This window comes from Globicephala melas, chromosome 1 (genome assembly GCF_963455315.2).
Source record: "Globicephala melas chromosome 1, mGloMel1.2, whole genome shotgun sequence".
NCBI classification, from domain to species: Eukaryota; Metazoa; Chordata; class Mammalia; order Artiodactyla; family Delphinidae; genus Globicephala; species Globicephala melas.
Genome location: NC_083314.1, coordinates 166,741,539 through 166,768,205, shown reverse-complemented (window position 1 = coordinate 166,768,205; position 26,667 = coordinate 166,741,539). Strand labels below are relative to the sequence as shown.

The 26,667-nt window shown below is 49.9% G+C and overlaps 1 protein-coding gene across 4 annotated transcripts in view; it reads left to right on the top strand.

The window, feature by feature from the left end:
- WDTC1 (WD and tetratricopeptide repeats 1) overlaps window positions 1-22,770 on the top strand; it is a 72,080-nt gene extending 49,310 nt beyond the window's left edge. The window contains exons 4-16 of one of the 4 annotated variants that reach the window (XM_030873154.3): window positions 2,321-2,367; window positions 2,811-2,922; window positions 5,687-5,877; window positions 8,325-8,507; window positions 9,676-9,770; window positions 10,103-10,218; window positions 11,533-11,608; window positions 12,199-12,304; window positions 13,100-13,273; window positions 16,358-16,593; window positions 18,026-18,206; window positions 19,147-19,339; window positions 20,771-22,770. In XM_030873154.3, coding sequence (XP_030729014.1) covers window positions 2,321-2,367; window positions 2,811-2,922; window positions 5,687-5,877; window positions 8,325-8,507; window positions 9,676-9,770; window positions 10,103-10,218; window positions 11,533-11,608; window positions 12,199-12,304; window positions 13,100-13,273; window positions 16,358-16,593; window positions 18,026-18,206; window positions 19,147-19,339; window positions 20,771-20,968 — 1,908 coding nt within the window. In that variant the 3' untranslated portion in view covers window positions 20,969-22,770. Of the gene's footprint in view, window positions 1-2,320; window positions 2,368-2,810; window positions 2,923-5,686; window positions 5,878-8,324; window positions 8,508-9,675; window positions 9,771-10,102; window positions 10,219-11,532; window positions 11,609-12,195; window positions 12,305-13,099; window positions 13,274-16,357; window positions 16,594-18,025; window positions 18,207-19,146; window positions 19,340-20,770 lie in introns of all 4 variants that reach the window. The other 3 variants (XM_030873116.3, XM_030873163.3, XM_030873144.3) reach the window with 3 other exon arrangements.
- The last annotated feature ends 3,897 nt before the right edge of the window (window positions 22,771-26,667 follow it).

The following is a 26,667-nucleotide window of genomic DNA, read 5'->3' as shown; positions in this document are numbered from 1 at the left end:
TGGTTTTTTGGCCCCGAGGTATGTGGATCTTAGCTCCCTGACCGAGGATCGAACCTGCACCCCCTGCATTGGAAGGCGAAGTCTTAACCACTGGGATGCCAGGGAAGTCCCAACGTTCACTGATTTTAAGGACTCGTGTGATTATATTGGGCTCACCTGGATAATCTAGGCTAATTTCCCACCTCGAGGATTTTAACCTTAATCATATCTGCAAAGTCCCTTTTGCCACCTACCATAACATATTCATGGGTTCCAGAGGATCAGGACATGGACGTTTGTAGGGAGGCCGTTGTTCTCCCTACCCCAAGTGCAAGGTACTGTGCCTCGCTCTTTGTAAACCTTCAGTAAGTGGCACTCGTTCAAGGCCCTCGGTACTCTGGGAAGTTGCAAACTGAAGACTGAGCCCTGGGCACAAGTAATTTAAAGCCTGGTAGGAAAATGAGAGGGGTGAGGCCAGAAATGATTCTGATCCAGAAAGAGTGAACAGAGTCATGTGTGGGGTGTCCACCAAGTGCTGTGGGAAAGTGAGAAGCCTCAGGTCAGTAAGTGGTCTGGCGAGTTTGAACAGAATGAATGTGTCAATAATGTATTTAAGTGCAGAACCCAGAAAGAAATGAGGATCAACTCAAATGAGAATCTTTTTGGGACAATGGGTAAGAAGGAAGGAGAAGGCAGAGGAAAAGCCCCTTCTGCCTAGAGAGTCAGGGAATTAGATTTGTTCATGTCTCTTGATTCTTCCCACTAGTCCCCCTGGACTCACTTGTTCACTATGCAGCAGATATGTGCCAGGCACTGTACCTGGCCTAGAGGATATAGTGAACACAGTACACAGAGGCCACTTCCCTGCAGCTCAGTGTGGTGAAGCAAAATAGCCATGTCAACACAGAGCCATAATACAGTGTGGCAGTAGGAGCCCACAGGAAGGATGTGCCTCCTTCCCAGATTTACAGGGTGGGAAAGGCATCTTGAGGGAAGTGCTCATAAACTGCGACCTGAAGAATGAGTTAATCAGGATGCTCTGGGCCACAGGTAACAGCCCAACTCAAGTGACCTTAAACAATAATGACTGGAAGCCCAGGAGTAGGGTAGGCATCAGGGTTGGTTACTCTGGTCACTTTGGCTCCATTTTTCTGTGATTCCCTTGGCTGGGCTTTCCTCTCTCTGTTTATTTCACTCTCAGGCTGGCTACCCTCGTGGTCCCAAGTCCCGGAGTCACATTAGGACACCCAGCATCCAGAGGAAGAAAGGCATCCCTTTCATAGACTCTCTCCTGAAAATGAGAAAACTCCTTTTCCACACACTCCCAGCAACTGGTCCCCTTGCATCCGATTGGGGTCACAGGCTCATTTCTGAGCCAATACCTGTGTCCAAGTGAATGCCGTGTCCAATTTGGCTTAGATCTAAGTTCCTGAACCTATCACTGTGGAAAGGACAGTGAACTTACACATGGTCTGATTTGGGCTGGGCAGATAATGAAATGAAAATCAAGGTGCCATTAGGAATGAGGGAGGGTGAAGGAAAGAAAGAACAGAGTGTAGGAATGGAAGTGACTTGTTCTCTCCTTCTCCCATGTAAGACTAGTTTCTGCCACTTCATACCTTCTGCTTTCCATGGATTCTGTTTCCTCTTATTTCTAGCTTTGCCATGACTTCTCTCCGCACATGCTTTCAACTTCAGCATCTGTCATTAACTGCCTCACTTCTCCATGTCTCTCAGTTCAAATCCCCAAGCTTAATTTACCTCACTATACCAGGCTCCACCTACTTGGAAGTAAGCTGCAGAAGATCTAAATACGAGATTTATTTTGTATACTGCTCTGCCCCAGCATCTGAACAGTACCTGGCATGCAGTAAGTGCTCGATGAATTAAATATGTGCCCAATGAATGGAAGGTCAGCCTTCTAGCTAGTCGGCTGCCTTTCAGTCAGATGCCCTCTGCCAGGTTTTCTGTGGCCCAGGGGGTGTCCCTTGAAGGGACTGTTGACATGTCCCCTCTAGTGGTAGGAGCAGAAATTGGTTTGGATATAACTTCTACTACTACTATCTGAACTTCAGTTTACTTTTCTGCAAAATAGGATCAATGAAATCTGCCCTTTATGGCTCAGAGGGGTTCAGTATCAAGTGAGATCATGAACATGAAGGTACTTTATATATTGTAAAATGCCAGGCAGTTTAATTCAATCCTGGTCACTCACATACGCCTGGAAAACACTGATGACAGAAAGGCTGTTTTACCTGTTCACTTCCACTTCTTGATGTTGAGTGATCCAGGAGAACCTCTAATTGACTCTCTTCTTGTCCCTCTCCATTTGCTCCCCCAGGGTCACTCAGGATGTGTCAACTGTCTGGAGTGGAATGAGAAAGGAGAGTAAGTATGAGCTCTGACACCTAGGGGGTGCTGGAGAATGGTATGGGGAGGTTGGGAGAAAGGGACTTTCCTTCCTCTTTGTAGATCTAAGGAAAAGAGTGGACCCAAGAGTGGAGACTGCTGCTCTGTGCTATGTACTTAAGTTTAGTTCATCATTATCAATACACAGTTAAACAATGAATTACAGATAGATGGAAAGTTGAATGACCTTCCAAACCCTGTTTTTTTGATAAGCTATTGTATTTAAGGAATGATGAGAAATTCTCAGGACAAAATAGAAGAGAATCAATCACTGTTTACAAGATAACCTTATATTCTGTGACATCTACTGTTCTTCAAGTTCTGTGTAGCCTAAGTCCTTATCAACTGGGAAACATGGGATAGAGGAAGTGGGGGCAGGAACTTGAGGAGAGGTCAGAACTGTTCTTTCTCTCTACTTGCAGCTTGCTGGCCTCTGGTTCTGATGACCAGCACACGATTGTGTGGGACCCGCTGCACCACAAGAAGCTGCTTTCCATGCACACAGGACACACTGCAAATATCTTTTCTGTCAAGGTGAGCAGGATAAGCCACAAAGCAAGTGGACAGTGTGACTGGGCTGTGCACGTGGTTGTGTTTGCATGTGTGTGTCCCATGTATACCCTGGGGTCACAGACATCTTTGTGATCTGAGCATCTGCTGGTGATTCCTGAAATTCCGTCTCTTTTCCATGCTGTGCTTCTTCTCTTAGAGCCAAGAGGCCAGCTCCAAATAAATTTATACTTATGTGAGTGGTGATGATGGGAGGTATGGTTCTGAGCATGAACTTCAGTAGCAGGCAGACCTGTGTTTGACTCCCTCATCTGCTCCTTGGAAGCTGTGTGAACTGGGAAAATCACCTGACCCCCTGGGCCTGTTTACCCATCTGTAAAAAGGAAGTAGCTAAGGAAAATCCCCCACGTTAATGAATAAATGAGTAAATAAATAATTTAACTAAAAAAGGAAGTAGCAATCCACAGCGCTGATGTTACAGTTCAATGAGATGATTGATTTAAAAAGCACCTGTCACGGGTGATTTTTAGCTGTTCTACTTTTCATAGGAAATGAGTCTCTGATTGTTGGTCTAGGGGAGTTGAGCTGAGAAGAGGGGAGGCAGGGGACTTAAAGGACTTCAGACCTCTGAAGACCTGTTACGTGGAAGTGACATGAAACTTGTGCCTCTCGGTCCCAGAAAACAGACCTAGGAATAGTGACTTAAGTTTTCAGAAGCCAGTGTAGGCCTGATGAAGGAAAGGATTGTCTAATGCTTAGAGATATTTGAAAAAGGTAAAATGGGCCTTCTGAGGATGTAGTAAATGTCCTAGCACTGAGGTATTCCTCACTGGGCACTTCCATCTGCTAGGTTGAAGGCTGAAGGAAATGACCTTTAAGTCTTTCCAGCTCTGAAATTCTGTAATGGATGTATGTGAGAGTGAGGCTGTCCTTTGGAAAGCCTCACTAATCTAAGAAATGTTTTCCTAATTAATATCAAGATGAATTACAAGATACCTGAAGAAGAAGATTCAAGAGCTCAAAACCAACTTATTGCACTCATCAGAGCTTCTTTCCTAAGCTCTGATTCTCATCTCCTGTTCCAGGGACCAATCCTAGATGAATTTCTGTGATTTGAGAGACAGAACAATGCTGATTCACCTCTTGCATGATGAACAGAGACTGCTTTCCTCCCCTGAAAAGTGTTAGGTCCAGTTTAAATCTGTGGGGTCAGATCTGGGGAAGGGACCTAAGCTATCAGTTTGGCATCATAGAAAACAAAATGTTGAGTTCAGAGACCAGAATTGGACAATGACCTTGATACTCCCTAATAGTAAGACCTTGGGCAAGGCACTTATATTCACAGACTCTCAGCCTTCTCTTCTGTTATAAAAAGGTATAGAAAAGGGTTCCTCTCTCTTCTGGTAATAAAACACCACAGATCTATTTATTTAACCCACGAGCTCCCCCTGGTGGCATCTATAGTGTGGAACGAGTATGGCAGTGGCCACAAGCTCTTCCCAAGGGTTCTCCTGTTTATTTCTATTGCGCGTGGGGTATATGTTGTCTCCAGCCAGGATTAAAGACTACTAGTTGTCCCTAAAAATGATCAAATTCCATCTGTGTCATCTAGCCCTTATGCTGGTGAGCTATTAGAGAAGTGCATGTGGAAAGAGTGAATTGTTAAAGTCAAGTGGGGCTTTAGCTACTTAAATGCAGGAAAATGTCAACACCCTCTCCCCCACCCCCCCAGACCCCAGCACCCATTCAGCCTTGTTGTGGGCTGGGAGAAACTTTTCAACTAAGAAAAAAAGATAATTCAATCTTTCAAACTTAAGAAAGAAGAGAATAACTCAACTAACACCACACCCGAATATTTTTCTTCCTCAACACTAGGTGATAGAACTGTATACGTTTTAAAAATTATTAATCAAAGTTATGTTTGTGGCTATTTTGACCTTGCCATATGTGATCTGGAATATTTTGTTCTCAACTTCACCAGAATGATGGGGTTGTCCTTTTGAATAATGGCCACATAAAGATGTATTCTTCTGATGCTCAGCCCTTCCCCAAGTTCTGACTTCCGAGCCATTTCCAGCACTTGCCATTATAAGGAGCGCTACTGGGAGCATTTCTGCATAGGCCCCTTTTTTCTTTTAGAATTATTTCTCAGAAGTGGAAGTTTTAGGTCAAAAGATAGAAATAGTTTTTATGTTTCTTACCTATTGCCAGATTGTTCTCCAGAAATATTTGAACCAATTTAAAACACCCACTCCCTTATAACACTGAAAGTCCTTTTCATTTCAAGACTAATTTATTTCTTAACCCCCAGGTTATTAAGTAGCCATCATGAGGCATATAGGAGTCAGACAGACTTGAGTTTGAATTGACAGTCCTCCTGAATGCTAGTACCGAACCTTAATTTTTAATGGGGTTATTGTAAGTATTAACAAGATAAATTACCTGCTCGATGTCTAGCACATGGTAAATGCTTAGTAAGTGGTAACAGCTATGATTATCATCCATTCAGCTCTTACCTGGGGAAGAATCAGAGGAAGAGGGTTCCTTAGGTAGTCCAGCTTGGCCTAGGTCAGGACCGCTCTGGCGAAATAAAGGTGTACATCCTGATTTTGACCTTTGGGCCTACAGGCTGATGCTCGAGATCCAAAGTTTTCTTGGCGGATTGTCTTGGATGGGCTCGTTTTCTTATCTGATGTGGAGAGGGAAAAAAAGGTGCTAACATCCAGGCTGGTCTCCTTCCGTGGCCTAGCCCCACCACCTGCCAACCTCTTCTTCAATCTCTCCCAAGCAGTTCCTGCCTCACGCTGGGGACCGCATCTTGATCACAGGGGCAGCTGACTCCAAGGTGCATGTCCACGACCTGACAGTAAAGGAGACGATCCACATGTTTGGAGACCACACAAACCGGGTGAAACGCATCGCCACGGCGCCCATGTGGCCCAACACATTCTGGAGCGCTGCTGAGGATGGGCTTATCCGGTGAGGGCCTGAGGCAGGGAGTGGGGCCTGTGCCTCCCCGGCTCCCACTCCATGTCGGTTCCCCCATCCTATCTGCCCTACTGCTTCCTTCCACAGGCCTGGCTCCTTCCCTCCAACAGAGTTCCAGACTCATTTGTCTGCCCAGCACAGTTAGCAGTGAACAAACTCCACTGATTTACTTACCCTATTCTTCACCTTCCCCACTTCTTACCCTCTCCTGAGCAACATTCAAGCCCACTGGCTTTCTCACCATCTCAGATGCACCGTCTGCCTCCTCTGGGCCTTCATACTTGCTGTTCCCTCTAACTGGTTTTCTCAGTCCCAGCTCTTTCTCAACTCTTTCTTACCCTAAGGAGACAGCTTAAGGGTCACCTCCCGAGAAGCACCTTCTCTGACCATCCTATCTAAAATAGATCCCCCACCATTGTTCTTTGTCTCCGTGCCCTAATTGTATCCTCTATAACTCTAATCACCCTCTATAGTTCTTTTATTTTATTTACTTGATGGTTTACTTTTTTGTCTGTGTCCCTCACTGAGTAGTAAACTCCCTCAGCATTTTGTCTGTCTTGTCCATCTTGTCCATGTCTTTCTTGTCCTTGGTTGTGTTCCTAGAGCCCAGCACAATACCTGGCACATAGAGGCACTTGATACATTTCCCTTGAACAGTCAGTCGCTCAATGGGCATATTCCTGGGAGGGGCATAGCCAGCCAGAAATGGTTAAGTGGACTCTCCCCCTTTTCACTGGCCTATATCGTCACACCTTTGCCTCTACTTCCCTTCTTCTTAAAATGGTCTCATTGCCTTTCTTTAGCTCCTTTCTTCACATATAACCTTAGAACTTTTTCCTTATCTCCACAATCTGCTTTAATATCCTTCCTTGAGATGCTATGGGACTTTGTGCCCTCTTCCCTGTTACAGAGGAAGAGGGGTGTCTAAGTCATACATGAACTAGAACTCAGACAGATCAAGTCAAGTCCTCCCTCTGTCATTCAGTGTCTGGGGCAAATCACTTCACCCCCCGGACCTCAGTTTCCTCATCTATAAAATGGGAATTATCATAATATCTCTTTTGTTGGCCTGAGCATTAAAATTGAGATAGTGCCCGTAAAACTTTAGCCACAGTACTTAGCAGACACAATGCATTTGGTCGGTGGCGGGTCCAACTCTCTGTTGCGCTGGTTGACCCTGACTGACTAGACTGTGCCAGGGCAGCAGGTAGAGGCTAAGAACCTAGGGCATGGGGCAGGAGCCTAAGCACTTAGGGGCAGGCACAGTCAGGGGAGGAGTCCTAGCAGAAGGTGAACACAAGCTGGCCTTCCAGAATAGACAGGATTTGGATGGGCAAGGAAAAGCAGAGTGGACTCCCCAGCTTGAGCAGAGTTTGTGAAGGCATGGGTAAACGTGCCACATACAGGACACAGTTCTGAGGCTGTAACTGACCCACACTTAGAAAACTGAGGAGCAAGGTTGGAGAGGTATGTGAAATCATGTCTTGAAAACCAGACTGAGTAGTTTGATAGAAGTAAACAAAGAGTAAACTCATGCTAAAAGTATTGAGGAATCTCTGCAATTTTTTGAGCAAGAAAGTGATGCAACAAAAACAATATTTTAGGAAGAGCAGTCTGGTGAGGATGGCTTAGAAAGATAAGTGAACAATGAAGAAATTATTGGAGATGTTTAGGCGGAGGTGGGTGAGCACATGAATGATGCCCTCGCCATTCTCTGGATGTGCCTGTGTCCCAGCATCAAAGCAGTTCCCCAGTAGGAGTGTGCTGACGCTGGGTGGATGTTTTGGCCTGACTTTACCACCCGGATGGGACTTGGGCTTGTCCTGGCAGTTGGTGTTTCTAGGTAGCTCTTAGATGATCTCCAGATTTTCTTTTCTGTCACCTCTATACTTCTTTCATCTCCTGCAAGAAACTAGGTTAAGAATAGAATTATTCTTAATCAAGGATCAGAGCAGAGGGGTTAAAATGCAGTCTTTCCAGCTCTGCACTATCTCAGTGCTGCACGTACTGCAGTGTCGTCCAGGCAAGTTATTTAGCTTCTTTGAACTTCTAGTGGTACCTAGGGATGGTGTGAGAATTTAATTAGATAATACATGTATAACACTTGGGAACAATACTGGACACAAAGCAATTTCTCACTAAGTGTTAGTAGTCAGTAGTAATAGTACTTAGTAACAATAATATTGATATCTGTTAAAAAAAAAAAGGGGGCTAGTAGTATCTACCTTAAAGAGTTATGTTAGAATAAAACAGAATGTGTGTGAAGCCTACTACAGGTGCCTGGCACACAGTGGGCACTCAAGAAATGGGAGTAGTTTTTGACATTATTTACAAACAGGTTCAAAGCCACTCCCAATTCCTTTGCATTTGGGCCTTGGCTTCTCCCCTGCCTTCCACCCATGGACACAACCCCCAACCCCCTGTGTCCTCTCTCACAGCCAGTATGACCTTCGGGAGAACAGCAAACACTCGGAGGTGCTGATTGACCTGACAGAGTACTGTGGCCAGCTGGTAGAGGCCAAGTGCCTCACCGTCAACCCCCAGGACAACAACTGCCTGGCAGTGGGGGCCAGTGGGCCCTTTGTGAGGCTCTATGACATTCGCATGATCCATAACCACAGGTATGAATAGCGCGGCCTCCCGTGGGCAAGGGGACCCGGAACCTGCTGCCCCTTTCCCTCATTGCCATGCCCTCTTCTTTTTGAGGTGGGTTGTTTTTGCTTTTTGTTTTACATTTTTTATTTCTTTAATGTTGTATCTATTTTATTTATTTACTTGTGGCTGCATTGGGTCTTCGTCGCTGCGTGCGGGCTTTCTCTAGTTGCGACGAGCAGGGGCTACTCTTCGTTGCGGCACGCGGGCTTATTGCAGTGGCTTCTCTTGTTGCGGAGCACAGGCTCTAGGCGCGTGGGCTTCAGTAGTTGTGGCACGTGGGCTCAGTAGTTGCGGCTCGCGGGCTCTAGAGCACAGGCTCAGTAGTTGTGGCGCACGGGCTTAGTTGCTTCGCGGCATGTGGGATCTTCCCGGACCAGGGCTCCAACCCATGTCCCCTGCATTGGCAGGCAGATTCTTAACCACTGTGCCACCAGGGAAGCCCTGAGGTGGGTTTTTGTAATTTTGTGATTCTTTTTAAAAAAATTTAATCCATGCTTATTTTGGAAAATATGAAAAGTATATTAAAGAAATTACCCATACTCCATTACCTGAAAGAAATCACTGTATATAGTATTTTCTGCTTGTTCTTTCACTATGAGTGTGTGTACAGAGTTATAATCTTATACATGTAATTCCTTTATTTGTACATATAATTCTACTTTATTCTTTTTTTTTTTTTTTAAACAAAAGTAGAATATACTCAGAATCTCCACAGAAGTCCCAGACCTGAGCGGCTCCGCCAGCCTGGGTTTTCAGTGGACTCCTGGGACAAGTGCAGAAACTTCTGGCCTGCATTACTTTCATTTGTGGATTTGGGTGACCACTATTGCTCTGCACACACTGCATGACTTAGGGCGGGCCTTGAGCTTTTAGCTTCCTCATCTGTAAAATGGGAGTAATAGGGTGGCCATGAACCAAGACAAGTAGGTGGGACCTACTTATAAAGCACTGTAATATATGTGTCCACAGCTGTCTAGTTGGTGGACCTTTGGGGGTGCTGAGATAAGGAAGAAAGGTACCTCCTCCTGTATCTCTCCAGGGATATACACTTGGGTTTTTCTCCAGGAAGTGTGGTATGGTCTAGCCAGGAGTACTGTTAGGCCTTATAACCTATATGGTTTGCCTTCCCACCAGAAAGAGCATGAAGCAGAGCCCTTCAGCAGGTGTGCACACCTTCTGTGACCGGCAGAAGCCCCTTCCGGATGGTGCAGCCCAGTATTACGTAGCAGGTAGGGCTCAGCCCAACTCTGGCCCTAAACTCTTGGCAGGGTGCTGATTGTCTGTGGGGCAGTGCAAGGAGGCGGCATGGCATGGTGACCAAGAGCAAGGGGTTTAGAATCAGACAGACCTGGGCTTTGATGACTGTCAGTGACCAGCTATCCTACAACCTTTGGTAAATTACTTACCCTTGAGGAGTCTTAATTTCTTTTCTGTAAAATGGGGTTGTAATGACTCAATGAGATAAAGCATATAACACAGTTGGCCCAGTTCATATAGTAAGGGCTCAACATTGGGAGGGATTGGAAGCCTCACACTAGGGTAACAGGGCTGTTCCCTGCAGGTCACCTGCCAGTGAAGCTGCCCGACTACAACAACCGTCTGAGAGTGCTGGTCGCCACCTATGTGACCTTCAGCCCCAATGGCACAGAGCTGCTGGTCAACATGGGAGGAGAGCAGGTATGGATGGCTGCCCAACGTGGCCCTGCCCTTCCCCCTCCCACCCTCGTACCCAGCAGCCAGGGCTGTGTACCCCACACCCCCTACCATGAGGCAGACAAGAAGCCTCATTGTAAATGACGTTACTGTGAAATGTGGAAGTGCCATGGCATCTTTGCAATATTCCCAGAGAGGCGTCAGGCTTAGAACTGACAGACTTGTCTCCAGATGCTGGCCTTTTGTTTACTAGCTGTGTACTGTGACTTTGAACAACTCTCTTCATTTTCCTGAACCTTGGTTTCCTCATCTTCTATCTTCCTAGGAGGAAATCCTGGGGCTCAGAGCATGCAGCCAGGCTGCAGTTTGGGGCCAGCTTTGGGAAGTGTTCTTTGATAACGGCAGGTTGCTAACCCTTCTGTTTACAATCTCTCAGTCAGGATATTTAGTAAGCCTTGCAAAAATTCATTTACTCTACAAAGTCACTGAGTACTTACTCTGGGGGTAGCATTATCATGAACACGAGGGAAACAAACGTGAAATATGATCCATCCTAGGCTGATGGGAGCGACATGGCAAGTGAAACCGTTGATGACATTTAAAGTCAAGGTGTGACACAAGAGAAATGGGATGGAGACTAGGTGAGCCCTTGAGTTCAGAAGAGGGCTCTGGCTTCAGGTTGCTTAGCTGTCACCTGGCTTAAAGGTAGCATAAAGATGAGTTGGCGAGGCAGTCTAGCAGAGTGGTTCGGAGCCAGACAGACTCGGTTTTGGGTCCTGACTGTGCCACCTTCTGCTTTTATGGCCCTGGATAAATTAATTAAACACTGAGCCTACATTTCTTCATCTGTTCAGGGGGTGATGATAATAGTACCTTTTCGTGGGGCGGGGGGGCAGTTCTAGGATGAAATGAAAAAAAGCCATATAAAACACTTAGCAGAGGTCCTGGAGCAAAGTAAGAATTCAATAAATAGTAAGTAATAATAGCTAATATTTACTGAGGGAAGTAACTAGCAGTGTTACTTTGGGCAAATTGCTTCTCTGCTCTGAGGCTTCAGTTTTCCCATCTATATAACATGAGACCTCTGAGGACCTTGTCGACCTAATAAACATGTGATTCGAAGTAATGACAGTATTTCAGGCCATCCACCCTAAGGGCCAGGAACTGGCGAGATTTTCCTGCCTGAGGTTTGCTCCGTAGAAACACCCCTTCTCCCTCACTTGATGGTTCCCTGCTCAACACTCAGCTGTGTTCCTGGGAGCCACCCAGGCCTCACTCACAGTCCAGCCACATTCTTGCCTCACAGTGTCCATTCTTTTCTTGACCCCTGCACTCTAGGTCTATTTGTTTGACCTGACTTACAAGCAGCGGCCGTACACCTTCCTCTTGCCTAGAAAATGCCACTCCTCAGGGGGTAAGTTCTCCCTTCGGGTATCCTTTAGGGCATCTCTGCTGGGGAGCATGAGTGTACAGTGCCTCTGCTGAGAAGCCTGCCACTTACCTTGTGCTGGCTGTGATCCTGCAAAAGGAGTAGATTCTCTGAAATAACCCTGTACAGTAAGAAGGAAGGTAATATTAGGTCAGAGAGGTCTGTCAAAGGGGTTTGCGTCACAGCCCTTTTCACTTCCCTCCGAAAAAGCAGGTTCTTTCCGTGGCTTGGCTCTTGAGGGCCTGAAGTAATTGTCTTTCCCTTCTCGTCCTGGACCAGTCTCCTCATTGATTTCTTCCTGGGGCCTACAGTTGTTTTAGGCACCTCCTCACCCCCCACTCCATCCCCACCCCCAGCTAATGCCAAGTTGAAGTTGTGTCCCGCTTCAGCCAGCAGAGGGCGCACAGGCTTTTCTTTATGTCCTTGCCTGCTTTCTGGGAATAGACCTACCCTGGGGGGATAGCCCCACAATGGAACCATCAGACCCTGTGGTGGAAGCTGGAGGGCTGCTGAGGAGAAATGAGAACCTCCTCCTAAGTTGTTGCTGTTCCTTTCTGCCCACCCCCTCCCAGAAGTTCAGAATGGCAAGATGTCCACCAATGGTGTGTCCAACGGTGTGTCCAATGGCCTGCACCTTCACAGCAACGGCTTCCGGCTGCCAGAGAGTAGAGGACATGTCAGGTGAGGCCAGCCTGACTTTCCCAACCTTCCCAGCCCCAGTTACACCCCACTGGACTGGAGGGAGGGCATGTCCTGTAAACCTTCCTCCTGACCCCCACCCAGGCATACACCCCAGAGTCAGGGGACTGGGGCAAAGAGGCTTCTGGACTGTGGCTAGTGGTCCCAGTGCCACTTCTTCCTGGTAGGACTCCAGTCATGCTCAATCTGAAGCTCTGGTCCCTTGATACCAGTAGCTGGCGCCAGGACCCAGGGGCTAGCTCCTCTTAGCACTGGGCTCCCTCCTATAAAGGGGTCCCACACAGACGGGCCTCCCCCATTATATTTTCTCCATTCATAGCATCTTCTAGCCTCTGTTCACTTCCAGGCCCTGTGCTGGGCTTTGGATACAGAGGTGTCCAGATCCTCTAGCCCTTGAGAGAAACGTAATTATCTATAGAGAGATCCATGAGAGGCACTTGGATGGTAACGAGGTTCGGCTCAGCATGGAGGCTGTAGGTGTCAGCTACTTTCATGCCCAGGAGTTTGATTAAGAATTCCATTAAACCTGTCCAGGACAGCTTCATTTCTCCCTGTTTCCGCCCCGCCCCCCCGCCACTGGCTCAGAGCATCTGGAATTGTGACCATTACCTATCACAATAACCCAGGCCAAGGATAGGAGTGGTACCCTCTTTTAGATGACAGTGCAGATCCCAGGGACCGGGAAAACCTGAGTGGCCTTCAGGCAGGGCTACAGACTTACTGAGAGGCTCCTCTGGCCTTCCTTGGTTGGCCTGACTTGGCTCTGTTCCCTCACAGCCCCCAGGTAGAGCTGCCCCCATACCTGGAGCGTGTGAAACAGCAAGCCAATGAGGCTTTTGCCTGCCAGCAGTGGACCCAGGCCATCCAGCTTTACAGCAAGGCCGTGCAGAGGGCCCCTCACAACGCCATGCTCTACGGGAACCGAGCTGCTGCCTACATGAAGCGCAAGTGGTGAGTGGGCCTGATGGGAACAAGCTGCTGAGGCATCCATGGAAGGTAGCAGTGACATCCTGCCGCCTCTCAGGGCTTCTTAGGCCCAGGCTTCTCCTCCCCACCTCCAGGTTAGTGGTGGGCAAGTGCCTGACTCATTAATCAGGAAGCCTCAAACACCAAGAAAGCTCACAGTTAAGTGGAACATGTTCACAAGTAGCTTCAACATGGTGCTTTGTTAGGAAGTGCTGTGACCACTGGAAGTAGGAATTGGGAGAATGGTTAATCCCCACTCTTGGAGAATTGCGCCTTGAATTGGACTTTGAAGGAGCAGTAGAATCTTGCTAGATGGAAATAAGGCATTTGGTGAATTCAGTTGGTATCTGTTTGAAATGATTCTGCAGCTCCTTGACCTTGGGGCTTGCTTTCCTATGCTCTTGGACCGTTTGGACCAAACACGAACAAGATCCTAGACATCCAAAGCTGTCTGTGGGTCTTGCTGAGTTGTAGTGGCTGGTGGTAAGGGAGTAGTAGGTCCATATCCTGAAGAACCCTTTATCTTTGGAGACCACCAGGGCCCCTGGCCCTTCTGCCTGCAGCACCAGCAGGCAAGCAGGCAGGCAGACCCCATCCCCCAGCCAGGGCCAGGATGGGAGATGGATAAAGCTGGGCCCACAGCCATTTCTGCTCCGTCTGGCATCCCTTGGCTCTGCCCAGACAGACAGGCCAGCTGGTGTGCCATCGTCTGGCTGCAACTAGTCAGGCCAGAGAGGGAAGCTTAAGAAACCCACCCAAGTCAGCAGGATGGTGGATGGGGGTTCGGAACGATGCTGCCCCCACGGGCCTTAGCTCAGGCATCAGGAGCTTGCCAAGGGCTCAGATGGCAGCCAACCCCAGGAGACAACAGCTTTGGGGCCATCCTGAGGTGTGTTGCCCCTCTTTCCCAGCAGGTGGGTAGAATGCAGTGGTGTTCAATCAGGCTCTAGGCTAAGAGCTGCCTCATTCCTGCATTCTTGCTAAGAGAGACTGATGATTTCCCAATCCATGGGTATCCTCACCATGTTCTCTGAATTCCTACTATGCACTAGGAACTAGGGACACAAAGTTCTGTCACTCTGAGTTCTTGTGCTCCGGAGTGCCCAGTCTCTGGACAGGGGATAAAGATGTGGACATGCTTCATCACCAAAGAGGCAGGAAGCAGTAAGTCTTTGAATGATCAGGTGAAGTGCTGTGGGCATCAAGAAAAGTTAGGTCACTTTAACTGGGGATCAGGGAAGCACCAGGAAGATGTGATGTCTGAATGGGCTTTCCGTGTCAGCAGGCTTAGACGGAGACGCAAGGAGGAGGGGACTGTGGGGGAAGGACATTCCCAGGGAGATGAAATGGTGTGAACAAAGGCGTGGGGGTGGGGGGCTGACTGAAGAGCTTGTTTGCAGAACAACAAATCCATTTGGCTGGAGCAGAGGGTTTGGGCTGGGACTGGCAGGAGATGAGTCTGTGAGGTAGCCTGGGGCCAGCCTGGGAAGGACTTGGAATGCAGAGCAGTGGCGTTTTGGCCTTGATTCCGTGGACGATGGGCAGCTTCTGAAGAGTTTTGAGCAGGAGAGGCTGTGCTGAGGGCTGTCTTTTCAGGGAGCTTGATCTGGCAGTAAGTCTGGGTGGGTGAGCCCTGGGCCCAGCCTGCTCTCTCCCCAGCCCCACATGCCTGCCAGTGACCCCCAGAATGTCACATTCTGTCCCGGGCCAGTCTCCCCAGGGCTGCCATCTGCTCCTGGATGCAGTGGGAGCGGTCACCCTCTGGCACCTGGCTGCTCTCTGGTCTGGCTCTCTCCAGGAGCTCTGAGGGCCACCTTGCAGGCAGTAATTGGCTTTCCAAACAGCGCCTGCTCCTTCGTCACAGCCACCCGTTCTGACGCAGGCCGTGCCGTTGAAGCACTCTGTCTCCTGCCTGCCCCCACCCTGGCTGCGCTGCTTGCTCCTGGTCTGAGCATGGCCGCTCCAAGGACCGGCTGCTTCCTCTGAGCGCTGTAGGAGAAGGAGGGTCAGGAGGATAGCTCCCATGTTGGGCCTGCTCTGGCCTCGTGCAGAGGAGCTGTGAGCTGTGCCTTGGTGGAGGGAACGTCAGCTCTAGGGAGTGCTGCGTAGCACAGTTGGGTCCTAGGCCCACCTCAACCCAGCAGGAAAACAAAAAAAAACCCCACAGCTCCCAAAGGAGAAGTGGCTCCTGTGACCCGCCTGGCTCTCCAGATAAGAGGTGGGAACTGGTCTGTGGAGCTGGGGGAAGGTGTATTTTATATTCCGGCACAGGGTGGGAGAAGGGGGGGCTTTTTCTTTGGCCCCTCCCCACCCCCCCAAAACCATTCCCACTTCCCCGTATCCATGCTTCGGGAGTTTGGAGAAGTCAGTGTGGGTGATTTGGAGCTCCTGGTGTTTGCCCGCCCCCCACCCCACCCCCGCCATCAGCTTCCAGAGGACTGACTCTGCCAGACTGTCAGGCCCCATCCTCCAGCCCTGGGAGGTAGAGGCCACAGCTGCTGTGGATCAGTCAGCCAGGACAGAGGGGGGTCTGGCTGAGGGCTTGCTGCCTGCTGGTCAGACCCTGAGTCCCCAGCCTGGCCCTTCTGGCTTCCCCGGAGCACAGAACTGTCCTTGAGGGCCCCCCGCCTTGGACATGGCTTTGAAGGCCAGCCGGGGGCATTTGAGGAGGTGGATAGAGGAAGGGAGAAGGAGAGCTTGGGGAGCCTGAGGCGGGCAAGATGCCAGGCCTTCTGCTGCAGAGCTGCAGGTGCCTGGGGTGAGTGGGTGCGCAGTTGCACGCTGTGTCCAGCAGAGGGCAGCCGGACACTGGTTTTTGCCTCACACCCACCTCCCACCCTCTACCTACCCTGCCAAGACCTCGGGGCTCCTGGCTTGCCTTCTTAACGTAGTCTGTCTCCTGGGGAGCAAGGCCTGGGCTGAGCAGGATTCTTTTCATCCCCAAGTACCCTTTCCCTGAGATCTCTCAAAGGTGGGCTGGGGTGGACGCAGGAAGCGCAGGAGACGGAATGGGGACTCCCTGCTTGCTGCGTGGCCCCACCTCCAAGCCACGTTCCCCTGCCTTCCCAGGGATGGTGACCACTACGATGCCCTGAGGGACTGCCTCAAGGCCATCTCCCTAAACCCATGCCACCTGAAGGCGCACTTCCGCCTGGCCCGATGCCTCTTTGAGCTCAAGTACGTGGCTGAGGCCCTGGAGTGCCTGGATGATTTCAAAGGGAAGTTCCCGGAGCAGGCCCATAGCAGCGCTTGTGATGCACTGGGACGCGACATCACGGCCGCCCTCTTCTCCAAAAATGATGGTGGTGAGTCGGCACTGAGGCGGGGTTGCTGTCACTCTATCTATTTGCGGTGCTACAATGACATTCTGGAGAGGACATAGTTCTGAGATAGGAGAGGCCTAGGCTTACGTACTGATTGAGAAGCCACATGACTTTGAGACAGTCACTTGGTCTCTTTGAGACAAGGATTAGCAATAACATGTTTAAGGCACCTGGTGTATTCCCCCCGGGACTCAGGATAGGAGTCAGCTGAGCCCAGTGTGCCTCGCAGGTCATTCTCTTCTGCTCACAGACAGGGCCTTGGCCATTCCATTGGGATCTGAGTTCAGGGTAACTGGCTGGGGTGCACTTGCTCCAGTTTGCCTGGGTGCAAAAGAAACAGCAGCACAGGGCAGCAGAAATGCCTTGGGCGCAGGTGTGGAGCCTCAGTTCCAATCTCAGCTCTGCCATGTGAAACCATGTGACCTTGGGCAAAGCACAGCCTCTCCGAACCTGCTGCCTATTTGCAGAGAGCATTCGAGGCCCTGCCCAGGTCACCTGGGTAGCACTGGAGAGTAAACTAGGTAGTTGTGTGGTCTACAAACACGAGAGGGGAGCTCACTGAGGGCAGACATGGATCCTCCCTGTCTCCTTTGCAGTTTACTAACCATGGGCTGATTCATTAGTCTGAACAGTGCCAGGCACTGTGCTGGGTCCTGGGAATATATCTGGCAACAAGTCAGATGGAATTTCTGTGTTCATGAGTCTGTAGCCTAGTGAAGGAACCAAGCGATGGAGGAATAAAGAATGCCCGGCGGCCCTGCTAGGGTGCAGGTGTGGCGGGGAGGGCTTGATGGCATCCTGGGGTTCTTGGGGAAGAGACATTCAGGCTGAGACCTTGAGGATGCAGAGGAAGAGTTAACTAGATGCAGAGTGTAGCTGTGGGAGGTGAAGAGTTCCTGGCAGAGGGACCAGCACGTTCCAAGTCCCTGAAGCAGGCAGGAACAGGGCACTAAGAATACAGGTAGGATTTTAACCGGTTAGTACCTCATTTGGATCCATGATAACTTGTCTGCGAGAGAGGGAGGGCTTGGACCTTATGCCTTCAGAGCTATGGATCTATTTAGAAAAATCACCCCCTCGAGGCTCTCTTGGCAGTGCTTTACCCTCCCCTCCCTGCCTCTCACATCCACAGAAACAGACCTTGGGTCTGTGCATCCTTGGGGCTTCCAGACGTTATTCAGGGACCTAAGCCAAGGCCCTCTTGGCATCAGAGGTCTCCTCTTGAACACCCTCAAGGCCAGGATCCAAAGATGCTTCTTTCTCATAGTTGTTCCCAGTTTTCCAGGGAAGAGGTAGAGACGGGTAGCCCTACATTGCTTACTGCTTGGACCGAAAACCGGGTCAAGGGTGGGGAAAAAGTGGGGGAGGCGAGAGAGGGACAGGACTCTCACCTTTCCTTGTTCTCTGCCCTCAGACGAGAAGAAGGGAGCTGGTGGTGGTGGCAGCGGCCCCGTCCGCCTCCGCAGCACGAGCCGCAAGGACTCCATCTCAGAGGATGAGATGGTGCTGCGGGAGCGAAGCTACGACTATCAGTTCCGCTACTGTGGCCACTGCAATACCACCACAGACATCAAGGAAGCCAATTTCTTTGGCAGGTCTGAGGCCCTGAAGAGGAGGAGGGCACAGCCCAGTTGGCAGCAGGAGGTTGGGGTGGGGGTGGGGGGCATGAGGACACAATGCTTTCGGAAAAGGCTCACATCCCAGCTCTGCCTTTGTACCCTTGGGCAAATGGCTTCATCTCAGTGGGTCTCAGTTTCTTCACCTATGAAATGAAACCAGCCCTCCCCACTCAAGGGGCCATAACAAGGACTAACGAGGTGACCCAGAAAGCATCCAGGGCAGCACCTGGACTCTTCCTTACCCGCACCTCCTGCTCCCCGTGCGCCCACGTGCCAGAGCTTGGGTTCTTTATCTGGTTGCTTGGAGCCTTGGGCAGGCACCCTCATAGGCTGTCAGTCTTGGCAATCTTTTGTGCCTAGAACTGTGCCCCCAGTACTGAGGGACCTAGCCCATGTCTCAGACACCATCACCCCCAACCCTCCTTTGTAGATGCTGTACTTTCTTTGGGTAGGCGAGATACACGAATGTGAATTAAGAGTCTCCGTCAAGATCCCTTCTAAACGTCAATGGTGTATCAGGGGCAGATGTGCTGTAGGATTTCAGGGTCTGGATCCAGGAAGGCTAGGACTACTGAGGGAAGGCTTAGGCAGGAGTGTTCCCAGAGACCTAAGAGATGCACCATCTGGTCCTGGCACCCAGGGTGCTTATAATGTACTTCGGGGGAGAGTAAGTAGGAGAGACCTAGGCAGTCCCTGACCCTGAGTTTAAGAGAACAGTTGAGCTGTGACACCGCTCTGCAGTGTGGAGAGAATTGCCGTGTGCATGGGAGTTCCGAGTCAGGTAAAGACCCCAGAGTTCGGGGGGCCGAGTGGCTCCAGACTTCCCTGCTCTCCCTTTCCCTAAGCCATGCAGCCTCTGCTTGAGGCCACAGGGCAGTACCCCACCTGACCTCCCTGCCCTTTGCCCCCCCGCCAGCAACGCTCAATACATCGTCAGTGGCTCTGATGACGGCTCCTTCTTCATCTGGGAAAAGGAGACCACCAACCTGGTCCGCGTGCTCCAGGGGGACGAGTCCATCGTCAACTGCCTGCAGCCGCACCCCAGCTACTGCTTCTTGGCCACCAGCGGCATCGACCCCGTTGTGCGGCTGTGGAACCCCCGGCCAGAGGTGAGGGTGCGGCAAGGTGGCAGATGCCAGACAGGGAGGAAGGTAGGGATGGACCCTACGTGAGGCCTCCAGCTGAGCCCATGAGGGTTGGGAAGGGCAGTGAGTCACACAGAGGCTAGGAGCTGCTAGGATGAGTGAGCTCTCACCCCAGGGCCCCAGGCTGCATCGGGGTGGGAGCCAGCAAGCTCTGAAAGCTCCACATGAAGTGGGCAATTCCAGGGGCAAGACTTGTCTCCTGCCTTCCAGGGGCATATCCTCGAGCCAGCTGGCACAGGTGAGACTCACATATGGGAAACAGCAACCGAGGACTGGGTGCGGGAGGGCAGGGAGGGAACCAGATCAGCTCCAACACCACTTGATGAGAACGGTACCTCAGAGGCTCCCTAGGTACCCTGCCCCTCGTATACCACTGCCTTGTGTCCCCCAGAAGCTGTGCAGAGGCCTGTCCCTCAGTCACACGAGAAGTACGTAGGTTTTAGAGTCTGATGGGCCTCAGTTTGAATCCTGGTCCCTCCACTTACTGCCTGAGGGACTCAACCATCTCTGATCCAGGTTTTCACCATCTGTACATTGGAATGGGAATGACATTACCACCTCAGAAGGTTGCTCTGAGGATTAAAGAAGTGATGCCTGTGGTGTGTCCGGCCCACAGGGACACTTAGGACGGTGTGGTAGTCAGTGTGGGTAGTCAGGTGGCCTGGCCCCCTGCCCTCTGCCCCACCTCCTCCCCCTTCCCAGCTGGCAAAACAGAAGTCAAGAGCTGTGTCTAATTTTCTATGAATTTTAAAGAGAGAAACCCTATAGGACCCTTCCTTGGGGAGAGAGGAAAAGGAGGATAAAGGAATCCTCTTTGGGAGTGGGGTGGGGGGAGTTATATCTGTGCTCCCACCTCAGGTATAGAGTTTGTGTGCCCAGCATATCCTGGTGTGAATCCTCCCTCATTTATGTCCATGTATGCCACCCCCGTGTATATAACCCTACGTGGTGTGCTCCCCGTATATGTCTTGATGTGGTATGTCCTCATCATTTTCCAGCGTGGGGTCTCCAGGGTATACCCTGCTATGTGTATTCCCCCCCGTTTATATCCCAGTGTGTTGTGTCTCCTCCAAGTGTATATTACCACGTGCCCCCCAACCCCAATATGTACAACCCCGTGTGGTGTGTCATCTCCCTCACATACAGCCTGGGGTGTGTGTGTGTGTGTGTGTGTGTGTGTGTGTGTGTGTGTGTGCGCGCGCGTAGGCACGTGTGTGTGTGTGTGTTTGTCCCATACATATCCCAGGATGCATCCCCCTCTATGCATGGACACACGTGGATATACCCATATACATCTCCTGGTATGTACATACCCTCTCCATACGTATAGCTCAGTCTGTGTGTGTGTCTCCCCTGCACATATATCCCAGTAGTATGTGTGCCTCCCCCCCACAGAGTGAAGACCTCACAGGCCGAGTTGTGGAGGACATGGAGGGTGCTTCCCAGGCCAACCAGCGGCGCATGAATGCGGACCCGTTGGAGGTGATGCTGCTCAACATGGGCTATCGGATCACAGGCCTGAGCAGTGCGGGTGCTGGGGCCTCTGACGATGAGGACAGCTCCGAGGGCCAGGTGCAGTGCCGGCCCAGCTAGGCCCTCCTAGCCCTGGTCCCCAGCCCCTGCTACCGGCTGGGTCCTCTGCCCCTGGGCAGGAGGTCAGGGGGTTCTGTTTTGGTTTGTCTTCCCCTTCCCCCCATTTTTTCCTTTTCCCTGTTTTGTTTGTTAGTTTGGCATTGGGGGTGGGGATTGCTACAACTTGCTGGCTTTTGGACTTTTGGGCAATTGCCCCTCGACTGGCCCCAGCCCTGAGCAGAAGAGCAGGAGGAGAAGCCCCTCCACATGCCCACCACCACCTTGCACTTCCGTGTCCCTGGAGGGCTCCGGCCTGCCTCGGGTGGGGAGGCAAGGGCTGAAGCTGTCTTCAAGGACTGCCCTACCCTTCAGTTGGCAGCAGAAAGGGGAGTGGAATTCCCAGTCCATAAGGGCTAGCCTTGACCTGTTACCATTCTCGCTTCTGGTAGGCAAGGCTAGCTCCCTCCTGGTCTTCAGGGAAGGTTCTGAAAAAGCATAGGGTGCCCCCTTCCTTGCAGAGCCACTCTGTCAGGGTGGAAACAGAAGTAAGGATGGGAGCCCTGGAGGGGCAAGGTCAAGCCACCGCTTCCTTGCAGTACAGCCTCCCTGCCCTCCTCCCAGGCACTGGCTCTGGGTCCTGCGCCTGCCCTCGCTGGCCACCCCGGGGGCTTAGCCTTTCCCAAGGGCCCTGGCAGTGTGGGGCGCCCCACCATTCCCCACCCATCCGTGCCAGCCCTTCTGCACCCTGGAGGCCACTCTTCCTTCGGGCGCTCTTCAGCCTCACTGTGACCTTCCTGCCAGAGCTCCCAGCCAGGCCTCCTCTTGCTGAGATGGCACTCCCTGCTAGGAGCCTTCCAGGCCCTCCGTGCCCTCCCTCCCATCCCACATGCTGAGCCGCCACAAAGACCAAAGAAGTGATGGCTTTTCTCTGTCCCCTGCTGCTCTGGGGGGAGGGGGTGGGTCTCCTGAGCCACTCGGGTGGGGAAGCCCCTAACTCAGCCCCTCCCTCCTCAGCAGCCTGAGCTTTACACTGGATGCAGCGGTCACCCCACCACTCACCAGACCTCCCTCTCTGCCCCCTTGGCTCTCAGCTCAGGAGCTGCTCCCGCAGTTGGTTCATCCTTCCTCCCCTCTCCCTCTTCACTCCCCTCAGGGCTCACTTGGCTCCAGCCCTCCAGCTGCAGCCTCTGGGGAGAAGCAGCCTCCCTCGCTCCCTCCCTCCCTCCCTCCCTCCGCCCTGACTCTGCCAGGTGCCTCCTCTCGGCCAGGCTTCAGAAAAGCCCTGTAGACAGCAGGGCCATGTTAAAAGCTTTTTCACAGTTTTGAGAAGATGAGGGGTGGGAGTGGGGGGTGGTGAGGATAGTGGTGGGGGTCTGGCACCATCTCGTCATTGCTTTAATCCCAGCAACACAGGTGGCAGCCTCTCCCCCTTCCTCTCCCCCCCGTCCCTCTTCCCACCCCTCTCTTCTAGCTTGGTAATGAAGTATATTTATTGGTGAAGGAAACAGCTGCTGCTGCTTCTCCTGCTGCTGGGACTTGCTCCCCTGTCTCTTCTCCACGACCTTTCTCCAGCCGGGAGGGGAGAGCGGGAGTACTGGGGCTGGGCCCTGGGGCCCAAGGACTAGCAGGGGCCCCTTTGCTTTCCTGTGTTCGAGCCACCCGCCATTTCCTCTGTCCCTGCCTCCTGCCTGCCCAGCCTGGGCCCTGCCGTGTGGAGAGACACATAAGCCTTACTGTCCTCTGGGGGCAGGAGCCGAGCCTTTTTGTTGCTCCGCTCCCAGGAGAGTGAGGGTGACGCAATTGATTAAAACCATTTTGTTCTAGGTGTGGCTGGTGGCATTTGTGGGGTGCAAATGCGTCTTGGGATCAAAGTGAGAGTATCTCACCTCTGTAGCTCTGTGACTTTGAGTAACCACACCTCTACTGGGTAGAATAGGGCCTGCCTTGGAGGGTCACCAGCCTAGCAGGGCCAAGTGCAGAGCCCGGCACTGGTGGCTGTGATTTGCAATAATAATCAGCTTTCACTCTCTGGGCTGTTTTCTCATCTGTAAAATAAGGAGGTTGAAGTCTTAGCGGTTTTTCAAACTTTTAAAATCACAACCCAAACAAGAAATACACATTTTACATTGTGACCCAAGACACCCACGCTAATTTGTATGTATATACTGAACATAAGTTTTACACAATAATACGCTTGCTACATGCAATGTGTTCTGTTAAGGAGAAAAAAATGCTGACTATAACCCACTAAGTTGATTTCACAACCTGCAGTCTCTTGATGGGCCCTAGATTAGAGGATTTCTTAGACCAGAGGTTCCCAAACTTTCTCAGCTCACTGAACCATTAGTGTCTCAGTAGTTTTTTCATGGACCCCCTAAGCCAAAAGAAATACCTAACATTTCAGTGTGTTAGTTAAGCCCGGATCACTTAAGAAGAATTTATGTCCTACCAAGTTAGTCATTTAAAAAATTAATACATATAAGTTAGAGGAAACTTTTTATTTCATTCTTGAAGAAGTACAATAACTAATGGAATCTGTGTGCTTGTGGGGTGCTGTAAAACTTTGTCAGACTTTCTAATCAGATTGGACCGCACCACCCTCATTTCCTGTCCCACATTGACTTTCATTTGCTTTATATCACAGCAACTGCTAAAAACCCAGCTTCTCAAAGATGACGTAATCAAAGGAATGTAGTGCAAACTAATGATAAAACTCTGAACCACCTTGAGCCAGTAGTTCTCTCGGTAGCCAACAGATGCTGAGTAACTCTAAATTTATAATATCCTACTGTGCTCCTGTGACTTTGCTGTGGCACCCTAAGGTGCCCTGATGCACAGTTTGGGAACTGTGGTTCAATACTGTGGGAACAATAGTTTCACTAGTGAGATTTTGTGATTATTCTGTTTGTGCATTTGGAGAGAACCAGGCTGAGGCCAGCAGGGTATACTCAGTTTAGTACAGGAGACAGAAAGGGAAGAGGTCCTGTCAGAAGCACAATAGGTGATGTTATGAAGCAGGTGCTTATTCCTCTGTGTTCCCAAATTGAAATCTGCCGAAGCTTCTTCAGGACATTTACGGACCAGGCAAGGAAGGGACGATGTACAAGGCCAAGGGAGTAGGGCATAGTCCCAGGTGCCCTCATGGACCCTGAGTGATTCAGTTCAGCTGCACTGTAGAGGGTGGAGTGGCCCATGGACTCCAGGGGCAGCCAAACTGTGGAGGACTCCTGTGCTTGATGAGGGAGCGTAGGCTTGATCCTGTAAGCAAGGAGGAGCCATTGGAAGACTTTACGAGGGGCTCCATTCCATTTGGAATTGGTACTTTTTTTTTTTCGGTACGCGGGCCTCTCACTGACGTGGCCTCTCCCGTTGCGGAGCACAGGCTCCGGACGCGCAGGCTCAGCGGCCATGGCTCACGGGCCCAGCCGCTCCGCAGCATGTGGGATCTTCCCAGACCGGGGCACGAACCCGTGTCCCCTGCATCGGCAGGCGGACTCTCAACCACTGCGCCACCAGGGAAGCCCTGGAATTGGTACTTTTTTATTAAAAGACTATTTTTTTTTTTAGAGCAGTTTTAGGCTTACAGAATATTGAAAAGATAGTACAGAGAGTCCCATATACCCCTCTCTCCCTGGCTTAGTTTCTCCTATTATTAACATCTTGCATTAGTGTGGTACATTTGTTACAATTAATGAACTGATATTGATACATTATTATTAACTAAAGTCCATGGTTTACATCAGGGTTCATTCTTTGTATTGTACAGTTGTATGGGTTTTGACACACGCATAATGTCCTGTACCCACATTGTCAAAAAATAGTTGCACTGCCCTAAAAATCCCCTGTGCTCCACCTGTTCAGCCTCACCAGCACGCACACACACACACAAACACACACAAACACACACACACACACACACAAACAAAAGGGAAGAAGAAAAAAGGTACTAAGTACTTAGGAATAAACCTAGCAAAGTATGTACAAGATATTTATGAGGAAAACTATAAAATTATGAGAAAAATCAAGGGAAATCAGAATAAGTGAAGAGATATTCCATGCTCATAAATAGGAAGACTCAATACTATTAGATGTCATTTCTTCCCAACTTGGTCCATAGCTTCAATGAAATCTCAATCAAAATCCCAGCAAATTATTTTGTGACTATCAACAGGCTGATTCTGACGTTTATATGGAGAGACAAAGACCCAGAATAACCAACACAAATAACAAAGAGAAAGAACAATGTCAGAGGATTGACCCTACCCAACCTCAAGACTTATCATAAAGTTACAATAACCAAGACAGGGTGTCATTAGCAAAGGAATAGACAAATGAGTGGAATGAATTAGAGAACCCAGAAGTAGATCCACACAAATATGGCCAACTGACCTCTGACAGAAGAGCAGAATCAATTCAGTGGAGAAAGGAAAGTCTTTTAAAAACATAGTGCTGGAAGAACTGGACACCTACATGCAAAAAAAATATATATATATATATATAAACACTGACTTTACACCATTCACAAAAATTAACTCAAAATGGATCACAGAACTAAATGTAAAACACAAATCGATAAAACTTCTAGAAGATAACATCGGAGAGAATCTAGGTGACCTTGGGTTCAGCAGTGAGTATTCAGATACAACATAAAAAGCATAACCCATGAAAAAAAACTGATAAATTGGACTTCATCAAAAACTTCTGCTCTACGAAATCACTGTGAAGAGAATGAAAAAGACAAGCCAAGGATTGAGAGAAAATATAAGAATTCTTACAAGTCAACAATATGAAACAAGCAACCCAATTAAAAACTGGGCAAAAGATCTGAGTAGTCACCTAACCAAAGAGGACATACAGGCGACTAACAAGCACACGAAAGATGACCAGCATTGTGTCGCTAGGGAATTACAAATTAAACCAACAGTGAGATACCACTCCACACCTATTAGGATGGCGATACCAAATGCTGACAAGGATGTGAAGCAACAGGAACTCATGCAGTGCTGGGGAGGATGCAAAATGGTAACAGTCTGGCAGTTTCTTACACAGTTAGATAGTCTTATCATAGGATCCAGCAATTGCTGTACTTAGAATTTACCCGAATGAGTTGAAAATGTATGTCCATGCACAGACCTGTCCATGAATGTTTACAGCAGCTTTACGAATAATTGCCAAAAACGAAGCAACCAAGAAGTCCTTCAAAAAGTGAATGGATAAACAAATGGGTACAGCCATACAGTGGAATATTACTCAGTGAAATGAGCGGTCAAGCCACAAAGCCATGGAGGAAACTTAAGTGCATATTGCTTAGTGAAAGAAGCCAATCTGAAAGCCATACCGCATGATTCCAACTATATGACATTCTAGGAAAAGCAAAACTATAGACAGTAAAAAGATCTGTGGTGCTCCATTTTAGTGTGTTTCCACATGTGACTCAGCCCTGCTGACAGGGAGCCTGGGGCTCGGTGAGATAAGCCTGCGTAGTGAATGTGTAGCGGAACAGACATTAGAATTGCAACCCCTGTGTTTGTGGTGGGCAGGTGTGGCCCTGTGGCCCCAGGGCCTGCTGCCGGTCTCTGTGCTAAGGAGCATGCTGAAATGCATTTGCAGAACTTAAAAGGTGATGAGAGATCAGCTCAGAGGATCCCAGCCCTGGCTATACATCAGAACCACCCAGAATACTCTGAGAACTACAAATAGGGACAATGAGTTCCAAAGAG